At 45.5% G+C, this 23041-nt stretch overlaps 1 protein-coding gene across 4 annotated transcripts in view; it reads left to right on the top strand.

The window, feature by feature from the left end:
• The first annotated feature begins 4747 nt into the window (after window positions 1-4747).
• Window positions 4748-23041, top strand: part of OSMR (oncostatin M receptor) — a 54785-nt gene continuing 36491 nt past the window's right edge. For 3 of the 4 annotated variants that reach the window (XM_042996239.1, XM_042996235.1, XM_042996217.1), the window contains exons 1-2: window positions 4748-5027; window positions 19900-19985. In XM_042996239.1, the coding sequence (XP_042852173.1) occupies window positions 19913-19985 (73 nt within the window). In that variant the 5' untranslated portion in view covers window positions 4748-5027; window positions 19900-19912. Of the gene's footprint in view, window positions 5028-16051; window positions 16062-19899; window positions 19986-23041 lie in introns of those variants that run through there. The other variant, XM_015543508.2, reaches the window with a different exon arrangement.

The following is a 23041-nucleotide window of genomic DNA, read 5'->3' as shown; positions in this document are numbered from 1 at the left end:
ATTAATCCATCCATCAATCTTCAAGTAATATGTAGTTCAAACAAAAAAACTCCTTTAGAACTATTAAGGATAACGTTATCCCTCACTGAAATTCACTTAGCAGATATTGAAAGGAAAGCAATTCATAATTAGGAATTCATTATAAGGAATCCCCTTATAATCCCCTGAATTATAAACTGTGAAAGTTCCATGTGGTTCTTGAACACTCACCACCTTGCTTCATCATTGCTGGCTCTATTTTATGTATATAAAGTTGGAAGTGATAGCTGTCCCTTAACTAATCAAACTTTATGACATATTGTAGATTAAAAATTTTTTTCTGGAGGGCCTATTCGGTTTTTCACGGGAATACATTTACAAAAGAACACTTTAATTTCCACTGGGTTTCCTTAGAAGTGATGTTGGCATCATCCACAATCATGTCTTAAGCAGCATCATGACAGCAGCATACTTTCAGACCTAAAAGTGAATCTTTTGGGGTGCCTAGGTGGCTCAGTCAGTTAGGCATCAGACTCGATTTCTGCTCAGGTCATGATCTCACAGTTTGTGCGTTGGAGGCCCGCACTGGGCTCTGTGCTGACAGCGTGAAGCCTGCTTATGCTCCCCTTCTCTCACTCTCTAATCCTTCCCTGCTCATGCTTACGTTCTTTCTCAAAATAAATAAATAAACATTAAAAAAATTTTAAGTGTATCTTTAAAATATCAAATGTGACATATTGCCCCCCAAATAGAGAATTCTTGTCCGTGAGGGCAATTACAAATTCGCATCTACTGCTTACCGGATGAAGCTACTTTCTTCAGAAAATTCCCAGCTCTTTCCAACTCCATTAGTTTGGCTACCAAACACTGCCAAGCATGTAATTTTAGATATTTATAGCAGTTGAACAACAGAATCATGATTATATTTCACAACTGACATAGCTGATTTCATATATCTATACCCATATTGGTGTCTATATAGTGTTCCTGACAGTTATGGGACTATTTTTCCTTTGAGAAGTTGGATAGAGTAGGGATACATCCCACTTGTGCCCCTCCAATGATGGTTACACAGGTGAGACCTTCTGGTGGAGGATGGATGATGAGGGAGGACAGATCAAAGGTCATTCACAGGTCTTTCAATGTAGTATCTAAATTAAAGGTTGGGCTGTTCCCTCAGTATAAGAGAATCACATGGGGAAAAATCAAGAGTTTAACTTGGACAAATTGATTTTGACATACGAATAAGATGGCCTGGAATTCAGATGAAATTACTGCAACAGGAAGAAAGATCCAGGGTCCTCGATGCACAAGTGATCACTGAATTCAGGAGCACAGATGTGTTCATTTGGGAGACTGGATTCAGAGAAGAATGTCAAGGATGGAGCCCCGGACACAAGAAGCCCGAGAAAGTGACGGGGAAGAAAGTCCGGGAAAGGATGGGGGTGGAGTGTATTGTGCTACTGAAATCAGAAGGAAGAGGGAACAGCAGAGTCAAATGGAGCCCAATAAATACGTATTTTCCCAACCAAATCTTGTCAACGCTCAACAGGGAAGGGTATTTCAGCCCTTGGCTCAATATGCCCTTGGTATTTTTTTAAATTTTTTTTTTCAACGTTTTTTATTTATTTTTGGGACAGAGAGAGACAGAGCATGAACGGGGGAGGGGCAGAGAGAGAGGGAGACACAGAATCGGAAACAGGCTCCAGGCTCCGAGCCATCAGCCCAGAGCCTGACGCGGGGCTCGAACTCACGGACCGCGAGATCGTGACCTGGCTGAAGTCGGACGCTTAACCGACTGCACCACCCAGGCGCCCCAAGGTATTTTTTTAATCTTTTCTCATTTCAGCTGTGTTTAGGCCAACTTTCCAAACTAACCTTTGGGATATGTATGTCATGCATACTTATGTATCAGTTTCTAGGGCAGCTATAACAAATGACCACAAATTTAGTGGCTTAGAACAACTCGTTCTCTCCCAGTTCTAGAGCCCAGACGTCTGAAATCAAGGTGCCGGCAGGGTGAGTTCCCTCTTAGGGGCTCAGAGCGAGAATGTGTTGTGTACCCTTGTCCTATCTTCTGCCGTGGCCAGCAAGTCTTGGCACTCTTCGGCCTGTGGCAAGATAACTCCAGTCTCTGCGTCAGTACTCACATGGTGTTCTTTCTGGCTGTCTGTGTCCAAATTTCCCTCTTCCCATAAGAACAGCGGTCATTGGATTAATAGGACCTCATCTTAACTTGATTTAATCTACAAAAATATTTCCACATAGGGTCATATTCTGAGGTTCTGGCTCGACATGAATTTTTGGAGGACACTACTCAACCTAATACATCATCCTAAGGGTACGATCACAAATTTACAGGTGCTATAGCAACGAGACTCTAGAAAGGGATAAATTTAAGATATCAGAATGGTACTCAAAATAAATGAATTATATGTGGGCACCTGTAGGAGGAGGTCAAAGAGAAGACGTGACGTCCGGTTGACCCATGAACTGGACCTAGGGAAGCAGAGGCTCCTGTCCCCTTCTCGTCTTTGAAATGTATGTTCTGCCCACAGTGAGGCCACTTCAAGGACACTGCCTTAAGAGAGCAATGTGTTACTGAGATCATCTGGCCTCTACACTGACTGAACCCAGGCAAGGCTTCTAACTCTTAAGATTCTGGCTGACGGGTGTGGAGACCTACTCGTCTTGTAGCCGCCCAAGACAAGCCTAGTGCGTGAGCCCCTTTGCTTATAAAATCTGCTATCTACCAACCTGGAATGGTCTTCCTCTTTCTTTGGTCTTTCCTTGCCCTCCCCTAATGGGGCCCTGCTTTGAAATTCACAGGCACTCCCAAGCATGGAACCAACAGCCTGGAATTTTTTGCAACTTGGTTTCCTTCCTTTGTAATAGGAGCTCAAAGTAAGATAAGACTCACTTTGCAGAAATGTTCACACAGTATTTTTTTAAGTTGGCATCTCATCTGCTCCTAAGAGATTGTGAATAGTTTCTGTAAAGAAGAAATTAACTTTTTTTTTTTTTTTTTTTCCTCACTCACTGAAATATAGAATCAGAAAGCTTTTCCAGCCCTTTGGGATCTGGATTGGTAATTTCCAGAGCCATGCAGATGGCAAAACTAATGGACTCGGAAGTACTGAGGTGTGGCAAAGGACCGTATGTTTATTTAGACAAAAGTACCTTCTCTTCATTATCATCAAATATTTACTATGTACCATGGTCTTTGTGGCCCTATTAGGCAGTAAATGTATTTGGGCCTAAAACAAAATTCTTTCCCTGGGGTGCCACTGGGGAGGAGTAAAAACTGAGCACAAACACAGAAGTAACATTTAGGCTGATTCTGACAATATTTTGAGCCACCCAATCAAGAAGTGATTCTAAGATAAGATATGATTCATGCGCAATCCTTCTTAATCATTCTTGGGTTTCTTCCCCTCCTACAGTCCTTGGCAATCATGACACTTCCCAGGGTCCCTAAAACCGACCAGAACAGGCCTAGCAAGGCCCCACGAATAATCCTGCAAACTCTCAGTCATCCAGGTGAGTCCTCCAGACCCCAGAGCCTCACTGCTCTCTTCTCTGGGTCCTAGCTGGTCACAGAAGCAGCATGTGGATCCCAGACCCTCTTGGGAGCTTCCCAGGTGAAATCTGAAACCAGCCAGTACTTGGAGGGCAGGGAGAGACCTTTTTTTTTTTTTTTTTTTTTTTTAAGTAGGGTCCAGTGTGGGTCCCAACTGGTGGGGCTTGAACTCACAACCCTGAGATCAAGACCTGAGCTGAGCTGAAGAGTCAGATGCTTGACTGAGCCACCGAAGCAACCCTGTAGTTAGGTACAGTTCTAACAAGCAAAGGGAATTTATATAGGAGACTTGAGTGGTAACAAGATGAGCGGATCCCTGCACCCCTCTGCCAAACCTTAAAAGTTTATGCAGAGATCTTAACTAGGTTTAGTCACGTGTACCCTGCAGGTGTTCTCAACACTATGTCACTATCTCAAGGTTATGTCCATGGAGCATCCCCTAAGAGCCCAAAAGACAAGCAGAACCCACTTTCCAAGGACAGGGGAAGGGACGAGAAGCACAGATTGCCCAAGCGCAGCTCAAGGGTCAACTGGAGGTCCTGTCTCTTCCCTCCCCAACAGGGCAGTGTTAGGATGATCTTCGCAACAGCTCCAAAGACCATAGGGGCTGTCAAGACCATAGGGGCTCTCCATAGTCCATCATAAAGAGAGGCCCCATAGGTATTTCAAAGGCCCAGTATTTGAAATGTGAATTTCAAAGACTGGATGGCATTTTTAAGAGGAAAAGCAAGTTGTAGCAGACACAGCTTTCTGTGACACAAAAGCTTCAGGACTGTTGCTACAGATGAAACTCGGCGCGTTTCAAGACCCGGACCAGAGCCAGGGTCCTAGAACTAACTGTCCAAACACCTTTTCGTCGCTCTGACCGCCTAACGGAAACACAGCCCGAAGTTTGGCTGAAGCACTCGTCTTCTGCCCAAAGATTTTCTGCCGGGGAGCCCAGGGTTCCGCCCCCTCGCTTGGGATAACAAGTGGCCTCGCGCGGTCACACCAGGTCCTGGGGCCCTCGGCAGGCCTCGGCGTCCCGCCGCTGCGGGGCCCGCCGGCCGGGGCAGGAGTGGCGGGCGCGCGACGCCTCCCGCGGAGCCGTGGGTTCCCCTGTTCCTTCCCAGGCCTCTCCCACTTCCTTTCCCACCGCTCCCCGCCCGCCGAGGCCCGGGGCCGCACCTCCGCGGGGTCCCGGCCGCCTCCCGCAGGGTCCCGGCCGCTTCCCCCCCGGGACCAAAAGGGGGAGAATTCCTGTGGGTCCCAGGAGTGCCAAGAGTGCGCAGCAGGACGGGAAATTGCAAAAGTCCTCAGCCCTCTGCCCTCCCCCGCGGCTTTCCCGTAACTCCCGCCCCTCGGCGCTCGCCCCGCAGCTGATTCATAGCCCCGGCGCGGGGCCGCCCCTGCACGTCCACACCGGCGTCCGCACCCGCGGCCCCGCGCCGCCCAGGACCCGGCCTGGAGCCGTCCGCCCGCCCGCGGGGTGAGTACCCCCGCCGCCCTGCCACCCCGCCGCCCGCTCGCTCTCCTCCGCGCCCCGCGGCAGCCTTCCCCGCGCCCCGCCAGCCCTGCCCGCGAGCGGACCCGGCGTGGCGTCCGGAAGGATCGGACGGCTTTGCAAGCCCCTTCCCGGGGTCTGCCCGCCTGGACGCGGCCCGGCGCACGGCCGCCTGCCTGACCCGCCCCGCGCCGCCTCCGCCCGGCGTTTGCTTTGGCTCACCGTTCGACCCGCTCCGAGCCGGTGCTTTGAGGGCTCCCCGCCTCTGGCCCGCCTGTCTGGTGCGTAACTTGTAAAGAGTAATTCTTTCCAGAGCGCACAATGCTGGGTCCGTCGCGGCGTTTCCTTCCCTGCTTGGAAGTTCACAGTCCCGTCGCTTCTTTCTCAGTAGTCGGGAATGTGTGTTGAATTAAAATTCCCACTTAATCCACCTTTGCTTCTCTCCCAACACATCACCACGGAAGTTAATTGTATTCCCCAACACCGCCCCCCCCCCCCCGCCAAAGTTCCCTCCACTCGGAGTTGTCGGTGGTGTCCCTCCTGCTGGCCTCTGTTTACACCTGGAAGTGGGCGGCGCTCACCCCGGTGTGCAGCGAGGACATCCCGGGGGTGCGGTGGTGCGGGAGCGCGGGACGGACACCTATCCTCCACTCGAATGGAGGGGGCGCGGAGCTGGCCGGTTGAGCGGCGGGAGACTTGCAAACGCAAACGCCCCCCCCTCCCCACCCCGCATGGAGGGGTTCAGTAACTTGTCCAAGACCAAAAAACTGGCTGCGGTGACTCCGAAATCCCGTAGCCCAGGGCTTTGGCCCTGACACCATGAGCCCTTTCTTGATGGTCCTTGACCTGTCTTTCATCAGCCTAGCCATGCACGCATGCATCCTGCCTGCCTGCCTGTGGTGAGAGGCGCGCCACTGAGTGCCACTGAGGTGCCACTGAGAAAGGCCACTTGGTAACCGACAGGCTCCAAGACTCTTTGTGACTGAGCTTATGCTCCAACTCCAGAGGAGTAAAAGTGGGGGTCCATGTAGAAGATCCCATAGAAATAAAGATGGAATATTTGATTTGAACAGGAAGGAAAGAAGCTTTGGGTGTTATGCCCAAGTCTAAAGCTGACATTGGAACTGGGGTGAAGTTAATCATCGCCTCAGCCTCAGTTTCCTCCTCTGCAAAATAATAATGGTTCATACGATGGACCAGGCACTGTTCTGAGTACTTTACATATGCCAGCTCATTTAAGCTTTGCCAGTGAGGGAGGGAATAGCTCTGTCATTCTCGTTTTATCAGTGAGGAAACCAAGGCCCAGAGAAGTTCTGTAACTTGTCTGTGGTCACACAGCTAACAGGTGAGAGTCAGGAATTGGCTTGGAGTCTCCTTATAACCACTATGCTGTGCCTCAAACTCTAGGACTCTTTTTGGAGTGGTTCTGGGGGTGGTGCTTCATTACTGTCCTACTTTGTCTCCCTCCTGGGCTGCTTTAAAATGCACCCTGGAGGCTGAAGGGCCCCAATCCTTGGAGCTTATTAAAAGCACTGGACTCCAACTTCAGCTGCCTGTTTAGAATCTTCAGGTTGTGCTCAATTCGTATCTGCCCTGGTAGCATTCAGTACCGTTAGAAGCTAATAGTGCCGGGGAGCTCACCACCTAATATTTCATTGCCAGACAAAGTTAATTCTCAGCTGTAACTTGCCTCCTTGTGACTTACATCTTGGTCCTGCTTCTGCCTCATGTTGTCCCAGCAAATATGTCTGAGCCTTTTGTATCAAAGGTCACCTTGACAGTGTCCCACTCAGGCCACATTGGGGAAAGTATTTACGCACTGGGTCTCTCCGTCTACCCCTTTCTTTAACCTGAAGGGCCAGGAACACCTACAGAGATGCACATGTAGGTGTGCCAGAGTCTCTGATGATTCTTACAGCGCTTTTGTCTTAGAAAAGGAACCGAGTCAGGAAAACTATGGCTTTGAAAGAGAAATCAGTGGTAATATCCTTCCACAAGAGGAAGGAGTATGTTTTCCTGTGGGAACTGGGCTGGGGCACTGTTGGCTCGGGTAGAAGGAAATCTTCCTGAGTGTCATCTTGCTCAATTACAGGAACAGGGAGACTTGGCCCTCTTTTCCCTGGAAAAGGAAGTCCTCCTTGATTTAAAAAAAAAAAGTAAAATGTGGAAAAATCAAACAAATAGAATATTGTGAGAAATATCCTTCCCTCCAAGCAGGCTTCTTTGTAGCTACATAAAGTGAGTTTCTTTCCCAACAGCTGTGTTATTGGATTCACAGCCTTCCTTCCCTTCTCATTTTAGTTCTGCAGTTGGCCCTTGAACAGCGCGGGCAGTAGGGGTGCCTAAAAATCCACATAGAACTTTTGTGTCCCCCAAAACTTAACTGCCAATAGCCTACTGTTGACCAGATAACACAAACAGTTGATTAACACATTGTGCACGTTATATATACTATGTTTTTACAATGAAGTAGGTTAGAGAAAGGGAGATGTTCTTAAGAACATCATAAGGAAGTGAAACTACATTTACAGTTCTGTACTGTATTTATTGAAAAAAATCTGTGTGTATGTGGACCCATGCAGTTTAAACTGGCATTGTTCAAGCATCAACTGTACTGGCTTTTCAACATTTATATATTCCAGGTTGTCCGAATTTCATTTTTATGTTTTAAAAGCAATTCAAGTAATAACTGACTATATTCTTATTCAAAAAAATAGAGAAGTGTAGGGGCGCCTGGGTGGCTCAGTCGGTTAAGCATCTGACTTCAGCTCAGGTCATGATCTTGTGGTTCTTGGGTTCGAGCCCCGTGTCCAGCTCTGTGCTGACAGCTGGGAGCCTGGAGCCTGCTTCGGATTCTGTGTCTCCCTCTCTCTCTGCCCCTCCTCCACTCATGCTCGGTCTCTCTTCCTCTCAAAAATAAATAGGGGCGCCTGGATGGTGCAGTCGGTTAAGCGTCCGACTTCAGCTCAGGTCACTATCTCACGGTCAGTGAGTTCGAGCCCCGCGTCGGGCTCTGGGCTGATGGCTCAGAGCCTGGAGCCTGCTTCCGATTCTGTGCCTCCTTCTCTCTCTGCCCCTCCCCCCTTCATGCTCTGTCTCTCTCTGTCTCAAAAATAAATAAAAACGTTAAAAAAAAATTAAAAAAAATAAACATTAAAAATTAAACAAAATTAAAAAAAAATAGAGAAGTATATGGAATGAAATGTGGAACTACCATGATCACTCTTATTCTCAGAAGAGGGATGGTGACATTTGGTAAATACCATTCCATGATTTTGGTTTTTTTTCTGTGCATTTGCATAATATGTACACATACATATGTCTTAATGTATGTAAATGAGATCTTACTATATATTGTGTAGCTTACTTTTTCATTATCCAGGTCGTAGGGATCTTTCCATGTCAGTACAAACCTTTTGTTAAAGACTACATGTTATTCTAAATTAGAAACATAATTTATCCATTTTTTCCCTTCTTGATGGATATTTGGATGATTTCAAATTATTCAACATTAGCAGCAGTACTTTAGGAAAGACTGCACTCATCTTTGTGTATAAGCCTGAATATTTCTGTGAAATAGAGTTCTAGGGTCCAAGGGTTTGTCCATTATTTTCACTTGATACAGTTCTTCAAATCATAGCACTGCGTCCCACCCCAGGTACTGATTTAAATTCAGTGCATGAGAATCTGCTTCCCTCATCCTTCCTAACATCAGCCATTATCTTTTTTTTTTTTTCCATTTAAATTTGCAAATCTGGTAAATGAATGAATATGGCATTTTAATTTGTATTTTGCTTATTACTACTGCAATTTAATTTCTCTTAATATTTATGGTCATGTGTGTCTTCTGTTCATGTCCTTTGCTCATTTTTCTTCTATTTTTTTAAATGTTTATTTTTTTGAGCGAGAGAGAGACAGAGCGTGAGCATGGGAGAGGCAGAGAGAAAGGGAGACACAGAATCCGAAGCAGGCTCCAGGCTCTGAGCTGTCAGCACAGAGCCCGACATGGGGCTCAAACTCACAAACCGTGAGATCATGACCTGAGCCAAACTCAGATGCTTAACTGACTGAGCCACCCAGGAGCCCCTCTCATTTTTCTATTGAGTTGCTTTTTCCTATTCCTATGAATCTCAGAAGCTCTATACCTATTCAGGATCTTAACCCTTTGTCTGTTGTAAATTATTTCAATATTTCTTCTAGTGTGATTCTCTCCCCACCCCCAATTTTTTGGTCGTAAAATACATAATATAAAATTTACCATTTTAATCATTTTTAAGTGTACAGGTCAGTGTTACTAAGTACACCCTTATTGTTGTGCACCCATTGGCACTGTTCATCTTTGGAATTCTTTCCACCTTGCAAAACTGACACTCTATGCCCATTAAACAGTAACTCCCACTTCTCCCGACCCCAGCCCCGTGTAAGCAGCATTGTACTTTCTGTCTCTATGAATTCGACTACTCCAGGCACCTCACAGGGATTGGAGGAATCGTATAGCATTTGTCTTTTCGTGACCGACTTAATTCACTTAGCAAAATGTCCCCAAGACCATCCATGTTGTAGCAAGTAACAGATTTTTTTTTCCTTTTTAAGAATAGATAATATTCCGTTGTATGCATACACCGCTTTTATTTATCCATTCATAATGCTTTTGTTTTTAACTATCTTTTGCTACACAGAAGTTTTTTTTTAATTTTTTTTTAACATTTATTTATTTTTTGAGAGACAGAGACACAGCATGAGCAGGGGAGGTGCAGAGAGAGGGGGAGACACAGAATTGGAAGCAGGCTCCAGGCTCTGAGCTGTCAGCACAGAGCCCGATGTGGGGCTCGAACTCACGAACCATGAGATCATGACCCTGAGCCGAAGTCGGTCACTTAACTGACTGAGCCACCCAGGCGCCCCTACACAGAAGTTTTAAATATTGGTGCAGCTGATTTATGATTTTTGTGCTTCAGCTGGCTTCAGAAGATCTTTTTCACCTAAAAATTATTTTTCAAATTATCTTATTTTCTTTTAACGTTCCCATTATTTTGACATTCACATTTAGCTCTTTAAAATATCAGATTTAAAAAAAATTGTTTTTTAACGTTTATTTATTTTTGAGACAGAGAGAGACAGAGCATGAACAGGGGAGGGGCAGAGAGAGAGGGAGACACAGAATCCGAAACAGGCTCCAAGCTGTCAGCACAGAGCCTGACGCGGGGCCCGAACCCACAAACTGTGAGATCATGACCTGAGCTGAAGTCGGACGCTTAACCGACCGAGCCACCCAGGCGCCCCTAAAATACCAGATTTTTGCATGAATTGAAAGGTAAGGATGGAGCTTAATTACTTTCTAATGTTTTAGGCAATTCACCTTACACCATTTATTTAAGTATCTGTCTCCAACTCATGTGAAATCTGTCTTTATAGTAAAATAAATTCCTATTCATTTAAGAGTCTATTCCAGGACTCTATTCTGTTTTATTGATCTTTTTTGTTTCTTCTTATGCCAGCACCACCACCCTGTGCTAAATGCTCCAGCTTTTTATATTGTTATATCTAGTGGTTAGTATTACTCTTTTTTTCGAAAAAAAAATTCTTCTAAAAATGATTCTTGTCATTTTCTCTTTAAAAAAATTTTTTTTAATGTTTATTTATTTTTGAGGGAGAATGTCAGAGCATGAGCAGGGGAGGGGCAGAGAGAGAGGGAGACACAGAATCTGAAGCAGGTTCCAGGCTCTGAGCTGTCAGCACAGAGCCCAACACGGGGCTCGACGCGGGGCTCGAACCCACAAGCTGTGAGATCATGACCTGAGCCGAAGTTGGACGCTTAACCGACTGAGCCACCCAGGCACCCCATGTGATTTTCTCTTTTGTGTAAACTTTACAAATAGCTTGCCAAGCTAAAAAAAAAAAAAAAAAAAAAATCCTGTTGGAATTTCTCTTTGGATTTTCTTGGGTTTCTAAGGGTTTATAATTGTTAGTAATTCTTTATGCCTTAATGTCCATTCTGGTCTGAGCTCCAACTCTGGAGGAAGCAGTGTGTTTGGAAAAGCACTGTGATCTGGGGACTGACTCACCTGGACTTCCAAGTTCTGGAAGAACAATGTCGCCCTGTGTCAAAGTTAACTTTTAACCTTCTGAGCTTTTGTTTCCTCACCTGTGTAAGTGGATGATAACTGAATTTCTTTCATAAGACTCTTGTGAAGATTCAGTTAATAAACTCATGCAGATCACATAGCACAGCACCTGGCAGGGAGCTGGGGTCCACTTCGTGCTGGCTAGGATCATTTTCACATTTACTTTCATATCCTAGTATGGCCTCTGCAGTGCACCTCATCGTAGAAGGAACCAGTAAATGTTTCCTTTCTGTATCAGTAGTATCCTGGGAGACAAAAATATGTAACAGCTATTGAATATGGTAGTATTTCTCCAACTTGGGTGTGCATGTGACATCCGCTAGGGATTCTTTTTTAAATACAAATTTTTATTCGGTAGCTCTAATGTGTGGCTGATTTTACATTTCTAGTCTCTTCGGTGATGTCAGTGCTACGGGTCTTCATCCACGCTTTGAGTATATAATCTTTCACTGGTATTTAAAATCATACTGCTGGTGATAGTATTTCCTATTGGATTAAATGTAGTTGACAGGACTTGTAAATTGCTTTCTTTTAATATTATATGCTAGAGAACTTGCACGTAAGAGAACTTGAACTAAATTATTGTTGTGTTGTTTCTTCCCTCCCTCCTTTCCTTCCTTTCTTCTTCTTTTTTTTAAGGACAGAGGGTTAATAGGGCACTAAATATAATACCAAGTTCTAGTCTTAGATCTGAAATCACTGAGGCAATCAACTCTCTGGATCATTTAAAACCGTTGTCTTAAGATGAAGATAGCCACATAAAATACATCCAGTCTGAGTATGAAATCTAAAGTCAACTAAAAAGCCATAATTTCAAGTGTCTTACCAAATAGAAAAATGTAAGATGTAAGTAACACTTGGAAAAATGTAAGATAAAAAGAACCCTTGGAAAACATGGAATTAGCTCCTACTGTGTGAGAACAGTAGATGTTGTACGTCAACAGAAGCTATGCTGTCATGTGAGTAAACTTTTCATATGTCATGTGATCTCTTGGTCACCTCTTTCTGTTCTCCATCTGTCCAATGGGGGGCTTTGAGCAAGGTCACTTCACATTCCTTAGTATGCTGGTCTGTCAGAAGGGAATGGCAGTATGTTTTTCTACCCAGGACATTGATTACTTTCTGTAATTGAAAATGCATTTTTAAAGCCCCTATATTCTCTCAGGACCTGAGAGATCACGTTTTTGTACAGAAACACACGACACGCTTGTAGGCTGATCCAGTACTTAAAAAATACCAATCTTTTTTGGGGCCCCTGGGTGGCTCAGTCAGTTAAGCATATGACTGTTGGCTTGGGTCATGATCTCACAGTTCTTGGGATTAAGCCCCTTGTTGGGCTCTGCGCTAACAGCACAGAACCTGCTTGGGATTCTCTTTCTCCATCTCTCTCTGCCCCACCCCTGCTCGCACTCTCTTTCTCTCCTTGTCTCTCTCTCAAGATAAATAAACTTAAAAACAACAACAACAGCCACCACCTTTTTTTAGGTCTATTTGACAAGTATGGTTTGGATTTGAATCAAAAACTATTGTCAACTGGTTTAACCCTGTTAGGATATATGGTTCAAATCTGAAAGTAATGGAATTGCCACTACTTGCATATGTAAATATGTGTAAAACGCACACATGTTGTAAAGAATGCTTTATGTTGCAGAATTACATAACTTGAGAGATTTGACCATAATTTCCATCCTGCTCACCTCCTTTACTCCATCCCAGCTCTAAATCTGTAAGTGTTACTAGTTGGGTGTGTCTTTGGGGGCCAGTTTGGATCCTTGAAGTAGAAGACAGCAAGGCAGAAATGGATATGCAAGAGATTTGGGGGAAATGCTCTGGTGAGGGATAAAGGGACAAGGGAGCGGGAAGAGGCAGAGAAAGCCTGCAAATCCCATGCAAGGTGACAGGGAAGAAGGAAGATTGAGAGGGAAGGGCTTACACCTACAATGCAGTTCTGAGAATGTTTTGCCCAGGCCAGTGGGGAGACGTAGATCAAATGTTGCCTATTGGAGGAGTCCCCTGTTGAGCAGAAAAAGTTTGGCCCGATCATCTGCTGGGAGCAGCCTGCGGGGACTATGGGCTGGGGTTTGAATGTGCAGTGGATGGAAAGGGGCAGCAGTGGAGGCTGTCAGTCAGCTACGGTCCTGAGGCAGAGCCTTCTAGAGGGAACACAGAGGGGCGCCTGGGTGGCGCAGTCGGTTAAGCGTCCGACTTCAGCTCAGGTCATGATCTCGCGGTCCGTGAGTTCGAGCCCCGCATCAGGCTCTGGGCTGATGGCTCAGAGCCTGGAGCCTGCTTCCGATTCTGTGTCTCCTTCTCTCTCTGCCCCTCCCCCCTTCATGCTCTGTCTCTCTCTGTCTCAAAAATAAATAAACGTCAAAAAAAAATTTTTTTTAATAAAAAATAAAAAAAATAAAGGGAGCACAGAGTGGCACGGTTGCACGCTCGCACACCCGTCTTCCAGAGGTGTTTGTGCACACACGCTATTCTGAAATGGGCTTTTTCACTCAGTATTTTTTGGATATTCTTCCATGGCAGCACATAGGTCTATCTTATCCTTTTCACAGTTTCATAGTACTCCTTTGTGGAAATGCACCACGATGGAATTTTCTGATGCTTTTTCACGGACATTTGGACACTTCACGGAAAACATTTCACGTTTTCATTTTTCCTAAATATTAACAATACCACAATGAACCCTCTTTAAAATACATCAGTTTTGTATACAGACACACATATACAAGCATACTATTTAGAGGACAAAATTCCAGAAATAGAGTTTCTGGATCAAAGGGAATGCACCCTGGAATTTTAATAGGTATTTTCAAAATGACCTTGGCAAAGTTGTGCTGTTTGACCATCAGTGAGTAACAAGCCTGCTTCTTCAAACTCTTATCAATGCTAGGTATTAAGACCTTTTTAGGGTTTGCCAGTTGGATACCACGCAGACCCACATACAGACATATACAATTACTTTTTTAATTTGCATGTATTTAATTAATAATGATATTGTCCTGTTTTTCTTTATTCTCTTTTGGCTATTGGTATTTCGTTTTTTTGTGAATTACATATTTATATCATCTATCAGTTTTTTTACAGGGTAGCTTGTCTGTTTTTGATTGGTTTCTTTTTTTTAATATTTATTTTTGAGAGGGAGCACACAAGCAAGGGAGGGGCATTGAGAAAGGGAGACAAAATCAAAGCAGGCTCTAGACTCCAGGCTGTGAGTGCAGAGTTGGACGCGGGGTTCGAACTCATGAACCATGAGATCATGACCTGAGCTGAAGTCGGATGCTTAACTGACTGAGCCACCCAGTTACTTAATGGGTTTAATTTAAGTAACATGTCCACAGTGATATAGTTATTAAGTGCCAGAGCAATGATTGGACCCTCAGCAGTCTTATGTCAGAGCCCATGCACTTGACTATTACAGCTTCCTTTTCCCACAAAGGTCTAGGTTATTGTTCCGGTATGATTCTGGGGAATAATCTGTCTTGTCTCCAGTGATTTAAAATATATCGTTAGCATGTACTAAATTCCTACATCTTCTTTAGGTCCAGAATACTCCTTGGATCTAGGTTTTCTATTCCTTTCTTTGTCTTCACTTACCACTCAAAGATCCAGCTTTAATCAATCACAAGTTCCAAGAATCTTTAACTGAATGTTGATTTAAAAAAGAAAAGCAAGGGGCACCTGGGTGGCTCAGTCCGTTAAGCGTCTGACTTTGGCTCAGGTCATGATCTTGCAGTTTGTGAGTTCAAGCCCCACACTGGGCTCTGTACTGACAGCTCGGAGCCTGGAGCCTGCTTCTGATTCTGTGTCTCCCTTTCTCTCTCTCTGCCCCTCCCCTGCTCATGCTCTGCCTCTCTCTCTCTCTCTCTCTCTCTCTCCCAACCTCTCTCTCTCTCTCTCTCTCTCTCTCTCTCTCTCTCTCTCAAAAATAAACATGAGAAAGATTTTGAAAAGAAAAAAAAAAAGAAAAGTGATTGTGCATAAGCCAATTCAGTCTCATAAATAAGGGATGATCTTACAAAACTAGTAGAAACACTTAACCAGGCAGGTTTAAAGAGAGGACAAGGAGTGCTTAAACCTTTCTTTGGGCACCACCTCCAGGTGGTGGATACTTTATTTTGTTTAATTAATTTTTTAATGTTTATTTATTTTTGAAAGAGACAGAGTGCGAGCATGGGAGGGGCAGAGAGAGGGAGACACAGAATCCGAATCAGGCTCCAGGCTCCGAGCTGTCAGCACAGAGTCCAACGCGGGGCTCGAGCCCATGAACTGTGAGATCATGACCTGAGCCAAAAGTCCAACGCTTAACCGACTGAGCCACCCAGGTGCCCCTGGGTGGTGGATACTTTAGGAGGAAAGGGGGGTGGAATTGCAGTGAAACCTTACAAGTAATGCATCCTGTGCTATAATGGTGGAGGCCCTTTCAAAAGGGTTCCCAAAAACATGCAGTGCTCATAGAAAAGAACAAAGTAGATGAACTTGGGAAATGTGGGGAACATGCCATGCAACTCTTGGTGCTGCCGCACAGAACTCTTTCACAGGGAGCACACACCCAAGCACACTTCCTGGATGAACAGCTTCTTTCTTTAAAATAGAATTTGCATATGACATCACTGGGCACCCAGCCAGTTCTGAAGAGTTTGGCAACACACCCCCGTTCTTGGGAAGCAAATGACTGGTCATGTTGCTTCTCATGGGGATTATTTATGGTGAGGAAACTTCCCAGGAATAAATATTTTAGTAATGACGGTACAAGAAGTCCTAGAGAAGAAGGGCAGACTCACACCCTTTGCAAAAGCTGTGCCTGTAGTGTTTGTACTGAGGGACGTTCAAAGGCATCTTCGTTTTGCACAGAGACAAGATTTGAATGAGAAGTTCTACAAAATGAGTGGGTAATTTTTCTTTTCTTTTCTCCCTTTGTCTCCCCAGAGAAGAAATGTCAATGAAAGACTATGAATTAGGCAATGAATTATGACTATGAATTAGACTATGAATTAGACTATGAATTTGGCAACAGGAGAAGTAGAAGGGCCTGAAAAAGAATCTCCTTAATAAAATAAAATTGAAAGCAAAGAAGAAAGAATGTGAGAAAATTAGTACAAACGTTTATTCATTTACTGGATATTTACTGGGTAACAACCATGTCCTGGGACTATGATAGACAGTGGGGACTCAGGTCCAGGCCTGTCCTCAGGCAGCACATAGTCTGGCTGGGAATGATGGAGATCTGAAAAATAGAAATAAAGAACAGATTTGGGCAAAGAACTAAGTAGTGTGGGTGAGGCAGGAAAGTGGTTTTGCCTTTCCGAATTCTTCCTGACTTCCTTTTCTTACTGGACACTGTAAGTGGCAATACTCCCCACGGACATGGCAAGAGAAAGCCTGATGGAAGAACCAGAGGACACGGCGGGCTTTTCGGGAACAGCAGTCCCTAGGAGAACAGGCGGAGCACTGACTGCCGAGGAAGGGGCTTGCCGGCCCAACTCACACTCAGCCCTTATCCTCCAGGTGCCGTAGGAAGGCCTGGCCTAATCCTGCAGTGTCGTTGATCTGCATCAGGGGTCCAGTCTAGGGCGCGGGGTGCCCCAGAGCTCGTGTGCTGACCTCTCTTCTCTGTCTGTATGGAGTCTGCAGGCGATCATCCAGTCCTGTGGCTTAAGTACCACATGCATGCACCGAGGATGATTTCTACCCCTGCCCGGACCCCTCCCCTGGACCCCACTTTGTGTGTCCAGCCAGCTCACGTGGCTGTCACATAAGCGTCTCCAATGTAGCAAGCTGCAAACCGAGCCCTCGATAGAGCCCACTACATCTGTTCGTCTCTTCTCTGTTGATAGCAGCCTCCCTTCTGCCAAGAGCTCAGGCCATTTTGGGGGCCACCCGTGATGTCTGACTTTGTCAGCCCCTGTCACATCCTGCCAGCTCTGTCTGTCAGATCTCTCCTGAGTTCCACCGCTGTTCCCACCTCCACTGCCGTGACCTGAGCCAGTGCCATTGTCCCTGGACTACTGCAGACCCTCCTAACTGCTGTTCCTCCCACCGCTCCTGCCCCCTCCTGTCCCCACCAGTCTCTTCCTGTTCTGGTGAGTAAGATAGGCTATTCCTGTCCCGAAACTCCCCAGTGGCTCTCACCTGGCTCGGGGTAGAAGCCACAGTTGGGAAAATGCTTCCCTGTCTGCTCTCCCTCTGTGGACCCTCTGTTTTCCCCTCCTGCTTCTCACCTCTCACTGCAGCAGGAGCTCCTGCTGTTCCTTGAATGAGCCCAGCACTCTCCCACCTCAGCGTCTGGGTGCCACTCACCCCCTCACCTCCAGGTTCTTCCCTGTGGTTGTGGGGGAGCTCACCAGCCAAGAGCTGGTGCCCTCGGAGTAGGCACAGGGTCTTTGGAGGCAGGTTTACAGAGGAGGAGGGGTGGGGGCCACATGGGCTGTTCAGGGTCACCTGGGGCCTGGGAGCAGCTGACTCAGAGCCCTGGGTGCCTGTGTCCTTCGCACGGCATCAGGCGTCGGGAAAACTGTTCGTGCGGCGTTTCCCAAAGGCTGACACCGGTGTCTCTGGGATGTTCTTCCAGCTGCTGACTCTCACTCTGCAAGTTTTGGTGAACTTTACTGATTTTGCCAGAGTATTCAGACGACAGCCAGGACCCATAATCCCTCTGCAAGTGGTCCTGGCGTGGTCTGGGGCCTGAAGTGTTGGGATGGGGGCTGTCCAGTCACACCACGGGAAATAAGCACTTCGCCCAGGTGCAGGCAGTGACCGCTGTGTCCCAGTCGCCACCTGTCCAGCACGTCTAAAACGGTGCACGTCAGAACGGATGAAAGGAAAAACCGTAGATCTGAATGGCTGCTGAAGCCAGCCTCCTCGGATTCACAACCTGCCATGTGTGAGACGGTGGGGGAGGGCGGGACTTCCAGACGGGACCGTCCTGGTGCTTCTCAAAGACTTTCCTGTGATCATCAGACCATAGAAACAAGTCCTTTGTAAATGCTCATATTTTGGGCTCTGTTACATGAAAACTTCATTCTTTAATTTCTGGTTACCTTCAATGGGTAGGTGGCTTCTAACTTTTAGTTTTAAGTTTCTCTGTCTCTATAATTTGTTGACATTTGGGAGCATGTGAACTGTGTGACTTACCAGAACTCCAAAATTTTAAAAACACTTCAAAGAGCCCTTTCGTACAGAGAACATCAGGCAGCCTACCTCACTCCCTGAATCATCTGGTCTTCGATTTACGGGATGAGATTTCCTCACAGCATGGCACCCTGCGTTCCTCAGGTGATGTCGGTGTTAGGACGGGAAGATCCTGTACCCGTAGCCTGACTGGAAGGATGCTTCAGTTGCACACTGAGCGCCAGGGGCTTCGTGCCAGCATTTTCCTTTGCTTGCCTTTGGCTCTGAGCAGAAACGATTTTCTCTTGAGTTTGGTTTTCTCCCTGGCTTTGATATGTAATGGAAACAGGAACCTGTTTGAAGTTGTAAGTAGGGATGTTAGAGGGGGACGAATGACCCGTCTGCCGAAAGTAGAAGGACTGTGACTAAAAGTCGTCGTTTGCAGACTTTTGCTTGTGTTTGCAGGCGGGCTCATGTGTAAGCAGATTTGACTGCCCTAGAAGAATGGAATGGTTTGGTGTATTCTTCTTCTGTCTTCACTGCTGTTCCCATTTAGTTGGAGGTAGTGAAAACGGGTGATGGGGTTCGCTGATTTTCTGGCTTTTGATGAAGTCCAGGTGGCTAGACAGAGGCAAAATGGGCTCTGAACTGTTTAATTGCCTCTCTCTGGGATGAGTCAGACTTTGAAGTAAAAAAGTGAAACTCAAGGCTTCCGTGGACTAACACTCTTATTATAAATTAAGAACATGTTAGCCTTCTTGAGGTCACCGAGGTTCATTCTTTGTGCCCTCAGATTGGCCTGTGGTCAAAGGACCCGATGAATCAGTGCAGTTCTTTGACCTGCCGTTTACAGGCCTCCTCTAAAGCAAGGAAAGCCGGAAGTTATTTTGAACAATGAGACACTGCCTATCTCTCTAGGTGGAATGTGCTTGTTTTTCCTCAGTGAAATTTTAATGAGGGAGATGACTCCTTTGTAAGTAATCAATTCAAATATAGCTCTTCTCTGACCATGGTCCTTTTTTTTTTTTTTTTTTTTTTTAAGATTTAACTTTGTTTCTTTGCTTGACCCTTCTTTACCAACCTTCGCTTGGCCTGAAGAAATTGGTAGGTCACTTGTCTATTGGCACACAGCCTCAGTGGCACGCTCGCTGTGAACAGTCATTGCTCCTGCCCCAGGGATCGGCTGCTGTTGGCCGGCTGCTGGCTGAGCTCGGCTGGCCCCTGGGGGAGCAGCCCGGGGTGACTCAGTTCTGCCTCCCGTGTTGCTCCTTCTCCTCCTGGGTCCAGGAGGGGAGCCCAGAAATGCTCTTTTCGTGCCAAAGAAACACAGAAGAGCAAGCAAAATTACACAAGGCATTTTGAGGTCTAGGCTCCAAGCTGGCACCCCACTGCTTCTGTTTTATTATGGGTCAGGGCAAGTCACACGGAGTAGGGAACTACACTCTTATTTTGCGGGGCAGGGGGAACTCCAGACTCACCTGACAAAGGGCATGGACGTAGGGAGGAGAGGAGAGTGGGAGCCCTTAATACCATCATCTACCACAATTGGGTCAAAGAAACCTGCTCAGAGCGAAAATTGAATAAAATTTTCCTTGTGTATAATTTATCTTTTTCAGAAAACCAGAACCTATGGCTCTCTTTTCAGCCTTTCAGACAACATTCCTCTTGGCATTGCTGTCCTTGAAAACTTACCAGAGTGAAGGTAAGAAGTGGAAAGAATGGTAAAGAAAAAAAAAAAAAAACAGATAAAAAAACCAAGGTAATTGGTGCTTTGGAGAAAAGTGTAACAAGTCTTCTTTTCTTTGATAATTACCTGGAATTGGTGAGGCGTTCACTCCATCACTTGGAATTGGTGAGGAGTAATGGTTTCCTTAGTCTTGACTATCCTGGTCTTCATTGCTCATTGTAATCGGCCACACCGTGACCCTGATTTCCTGGTCAGTGCACTGGTCGTCGAGGCACTTGTGAGTGGATCTAATCTGGCAGAACTTCGTGGTATAGACACTCTACGTGGCCATTGCCAGAGAAATTCCTTCTGCGTCTTGCCATGTGGAGACGGGGCAGACTAGCCCAGTGTTGGCCACTAGGTTAGAACAAGTTGTGATGTCCTTCAGCTGCATTCACGGAGCAGCTCTTTGCTGCAAGACAGTATGCTAAGTAAAGAAATTCTGTTTATGGATGAAGAAATGGTATTTGTTATTTAGCTCATCTCCCAATGAAGGGGTTTTTCAAAATACCAACTTTGTAAATCTCGTCAATAAGAATTCAACACTTGCAGAATGTTTATAAATATTTTGTATATTACTTTGAACTAGCTTGACAGTCAAGCGTGAGCAAGTCTATTGGTTTATAACATTTGTTGGGGTGCCTGAGGGGTTCAGTCAGTTAAGCGTCCGACCGACTTCTTGAGCCGTGTTGGGCTCTGTGCTGACAGCTCAGAGCCTGGAGCCTGGTTTGGATTCTGTGTTTCCTCTCTCTGTCCCTTCCCTGCTCATGCTCTGTCTCTCTCTCTGTCTCTCTCTCTCTCTCTCTCTGTCTCCCTCTCTCAAAAATAAATAAACATTAAAAAAAATTGTGTTGCTTTCACCTGTATTTTACAAAGCTTTACATTTTCCTCATTCTGGGTTTATTTGCTATACTCCCTTTGTAACACAAAGCACAGGCATATGCTCTGAGTGATTATTCACACAGTTCCTTTCCATCGATTCATGAAAATGATGTTTTCAAGAAATACCCATAGAATTTTTCTATTTCCTTTAAAACTCCGTGAAAAGATATTTAGAAATAAAAAGGAGATTTTGTTCTGATAATAGCTCAGTTCTCTGATATCCTTTGGGTCTGGGTCTGTTTCTTTTAGGTTCACGCTACATGAGAAGATGCTACTTTTCTGACTTCTTGAAATTCGTAGTTTGTTGATAATACCCCATAATCTGGAGCTGAAAGACGGGAATTAGGACTTCTCATTTGTAGTCTGTGTCCCCCTCACTCTATCTTACTTGCTAAACGTGACACAACTGGACTGAGTGGGTGGTCCACACCATAGGAAGGTTCAGGCCCAGCTAGAGCCCCTGATTCCCAGACAGAACCACACCCCCACTCCAGGCTCTCCAGGAAATCCTAGGCATTTAATTCCAGGCTTTTGGCACAGCTCACTTCCCTAGTGAAGTCTCATTATCTGATCCAACGACAACAGACTGTGTGCCTTCCATTTACAACACACTCTGTTCTCAGAGGAGACTCTGGTGAAGAAAACACACTTCCAGCCTCTTTTATTTAGATCAGACGTGCATGTACCTCTTTCTCTCTCCACCAGTCTTTATTTGTGTTTCCAGCTTTCTCAGCTCAGCTCGCCTGCTCTGCCAGCTTCCTGCTCCTGTCCCCACCTACACTGCTTGGATTTCTTGTCTCGGTCTTTGCTGCATCTGCCAAGTATCTGCTAAATCTCCCACCCGATAACCCAGCCAGGCTCGGGTCTGAGACTCCGGTTCAGACGACCTAGCTTCTCCCGAACAATGAGACAGAGCCCAGACTCACTTCCAGTTAGCCCTGGGTTATGTCTGCTTCAGTCAGAGATCACGACTCTAGCATTTGGTTGTATTTTCTTCTTTTCTCTCGTGCAAGTATATACAGACCAACATGGAGATGCAAATACGTAGATTTTTTTATGGAAGTAAACTGGTACTATGTATACTGGGAGTATTTATACTATATAGATACTTATTAAACTATGTATAAAGTATGTATATTGTGTATAAGTATGTATGCTGGAAGGTTCTATAATTTCTTAAATATAGGAAAAGTATGAAAGTATGTATGGGTGAAGTATGTATACTTTAGTAATACAAACTTTATTATATACTTATTCGAACAATACAACATTATGATGAGGGTTTTTACCTTTGAGGGTAAATATTCTTCTGAAATAACATTATATTTAATGGCTGTGTGATGTCCCAACTTGTAAATGGATGATGGTTTATTTTCTTAAGTAGTGTTGGGGCCAGACAGAGAAGCTGGGTGGGGAAAGTGGGAGGAGAGTCTGTGATGAAACCCGGGCCTGTCTGATCGCTAAGTCTGCCCTTCTTGGCCCCATTCCAGTGCACGTTATAGAAAGAGAGCTGGGCCAAGGGCCAAGAACTCTGAGTTCTGGTCTAGTTGTGTGACCTTGGGAAAGTCCCTTCCCTTTTTCTAACCTCAGTTTCCTCACCTGAAAAATAATGGGGTTGGACTTAAGAATCTCTGAGGTCCCTTAATCTCTCTGACTTTACCTTGACATTTCCCACTCTTTCCTAAGGAAGTCCTCAATTGCTTCTGACCAAATTATTTCTGACTGATGTCTCTCAACTACCTGAGTCACTCAACACTCACTGATAGCATACATCCATATAGTGTTCCTCTTTTGCCTAAAGCATCATGCGATAGCTTCCTAGAGCTTCCAGAAAAAGAGTTGATGCTGGTGGTTGACTCATTCATTCAGCAGGCGGTCATGGTGTCTACACTGTGACAGGTGCGTTACTGGTCTTGGTTTCAGTGAGCTGAGTAAGACTCAGTTACACCCTTCTTTAGCTCCCAGTCCTTGGCGGGGACACAGGAGAGGCTATTTCCGCACGCTGCGATCAGTGCTCAAACAAGGGCTTAGAAAAGCAGCCCTGAGGAGAAGAGAACGCCAAGGCCGGGTAGAGGTGTTAGTGAGCCAGTGCTTGTCACGCTCCTGAGCCCTTGTGGAGATCCTGGGTCTCTCTAATTTGAGGTCAGCGT

This window comes from Panthera tigris, chromosome A1, assembly GCF_018350195.1.
Source record: "Panthera tigris isolate Pti1 chromosome A1, P.tigris_Pti1_mat1.1, whole genome shotgun sequence".
NCBI lineage: Eukaryota > Metazoa > Chordata > Mammalia > Carnivora > Felidae > Panthera > Panthera tigris.
The sequence above is the reverse complement of the archived record's forward strand: the minus strand, read 5'-3'. Positions and strand labels throughout refer to the sequence as shown.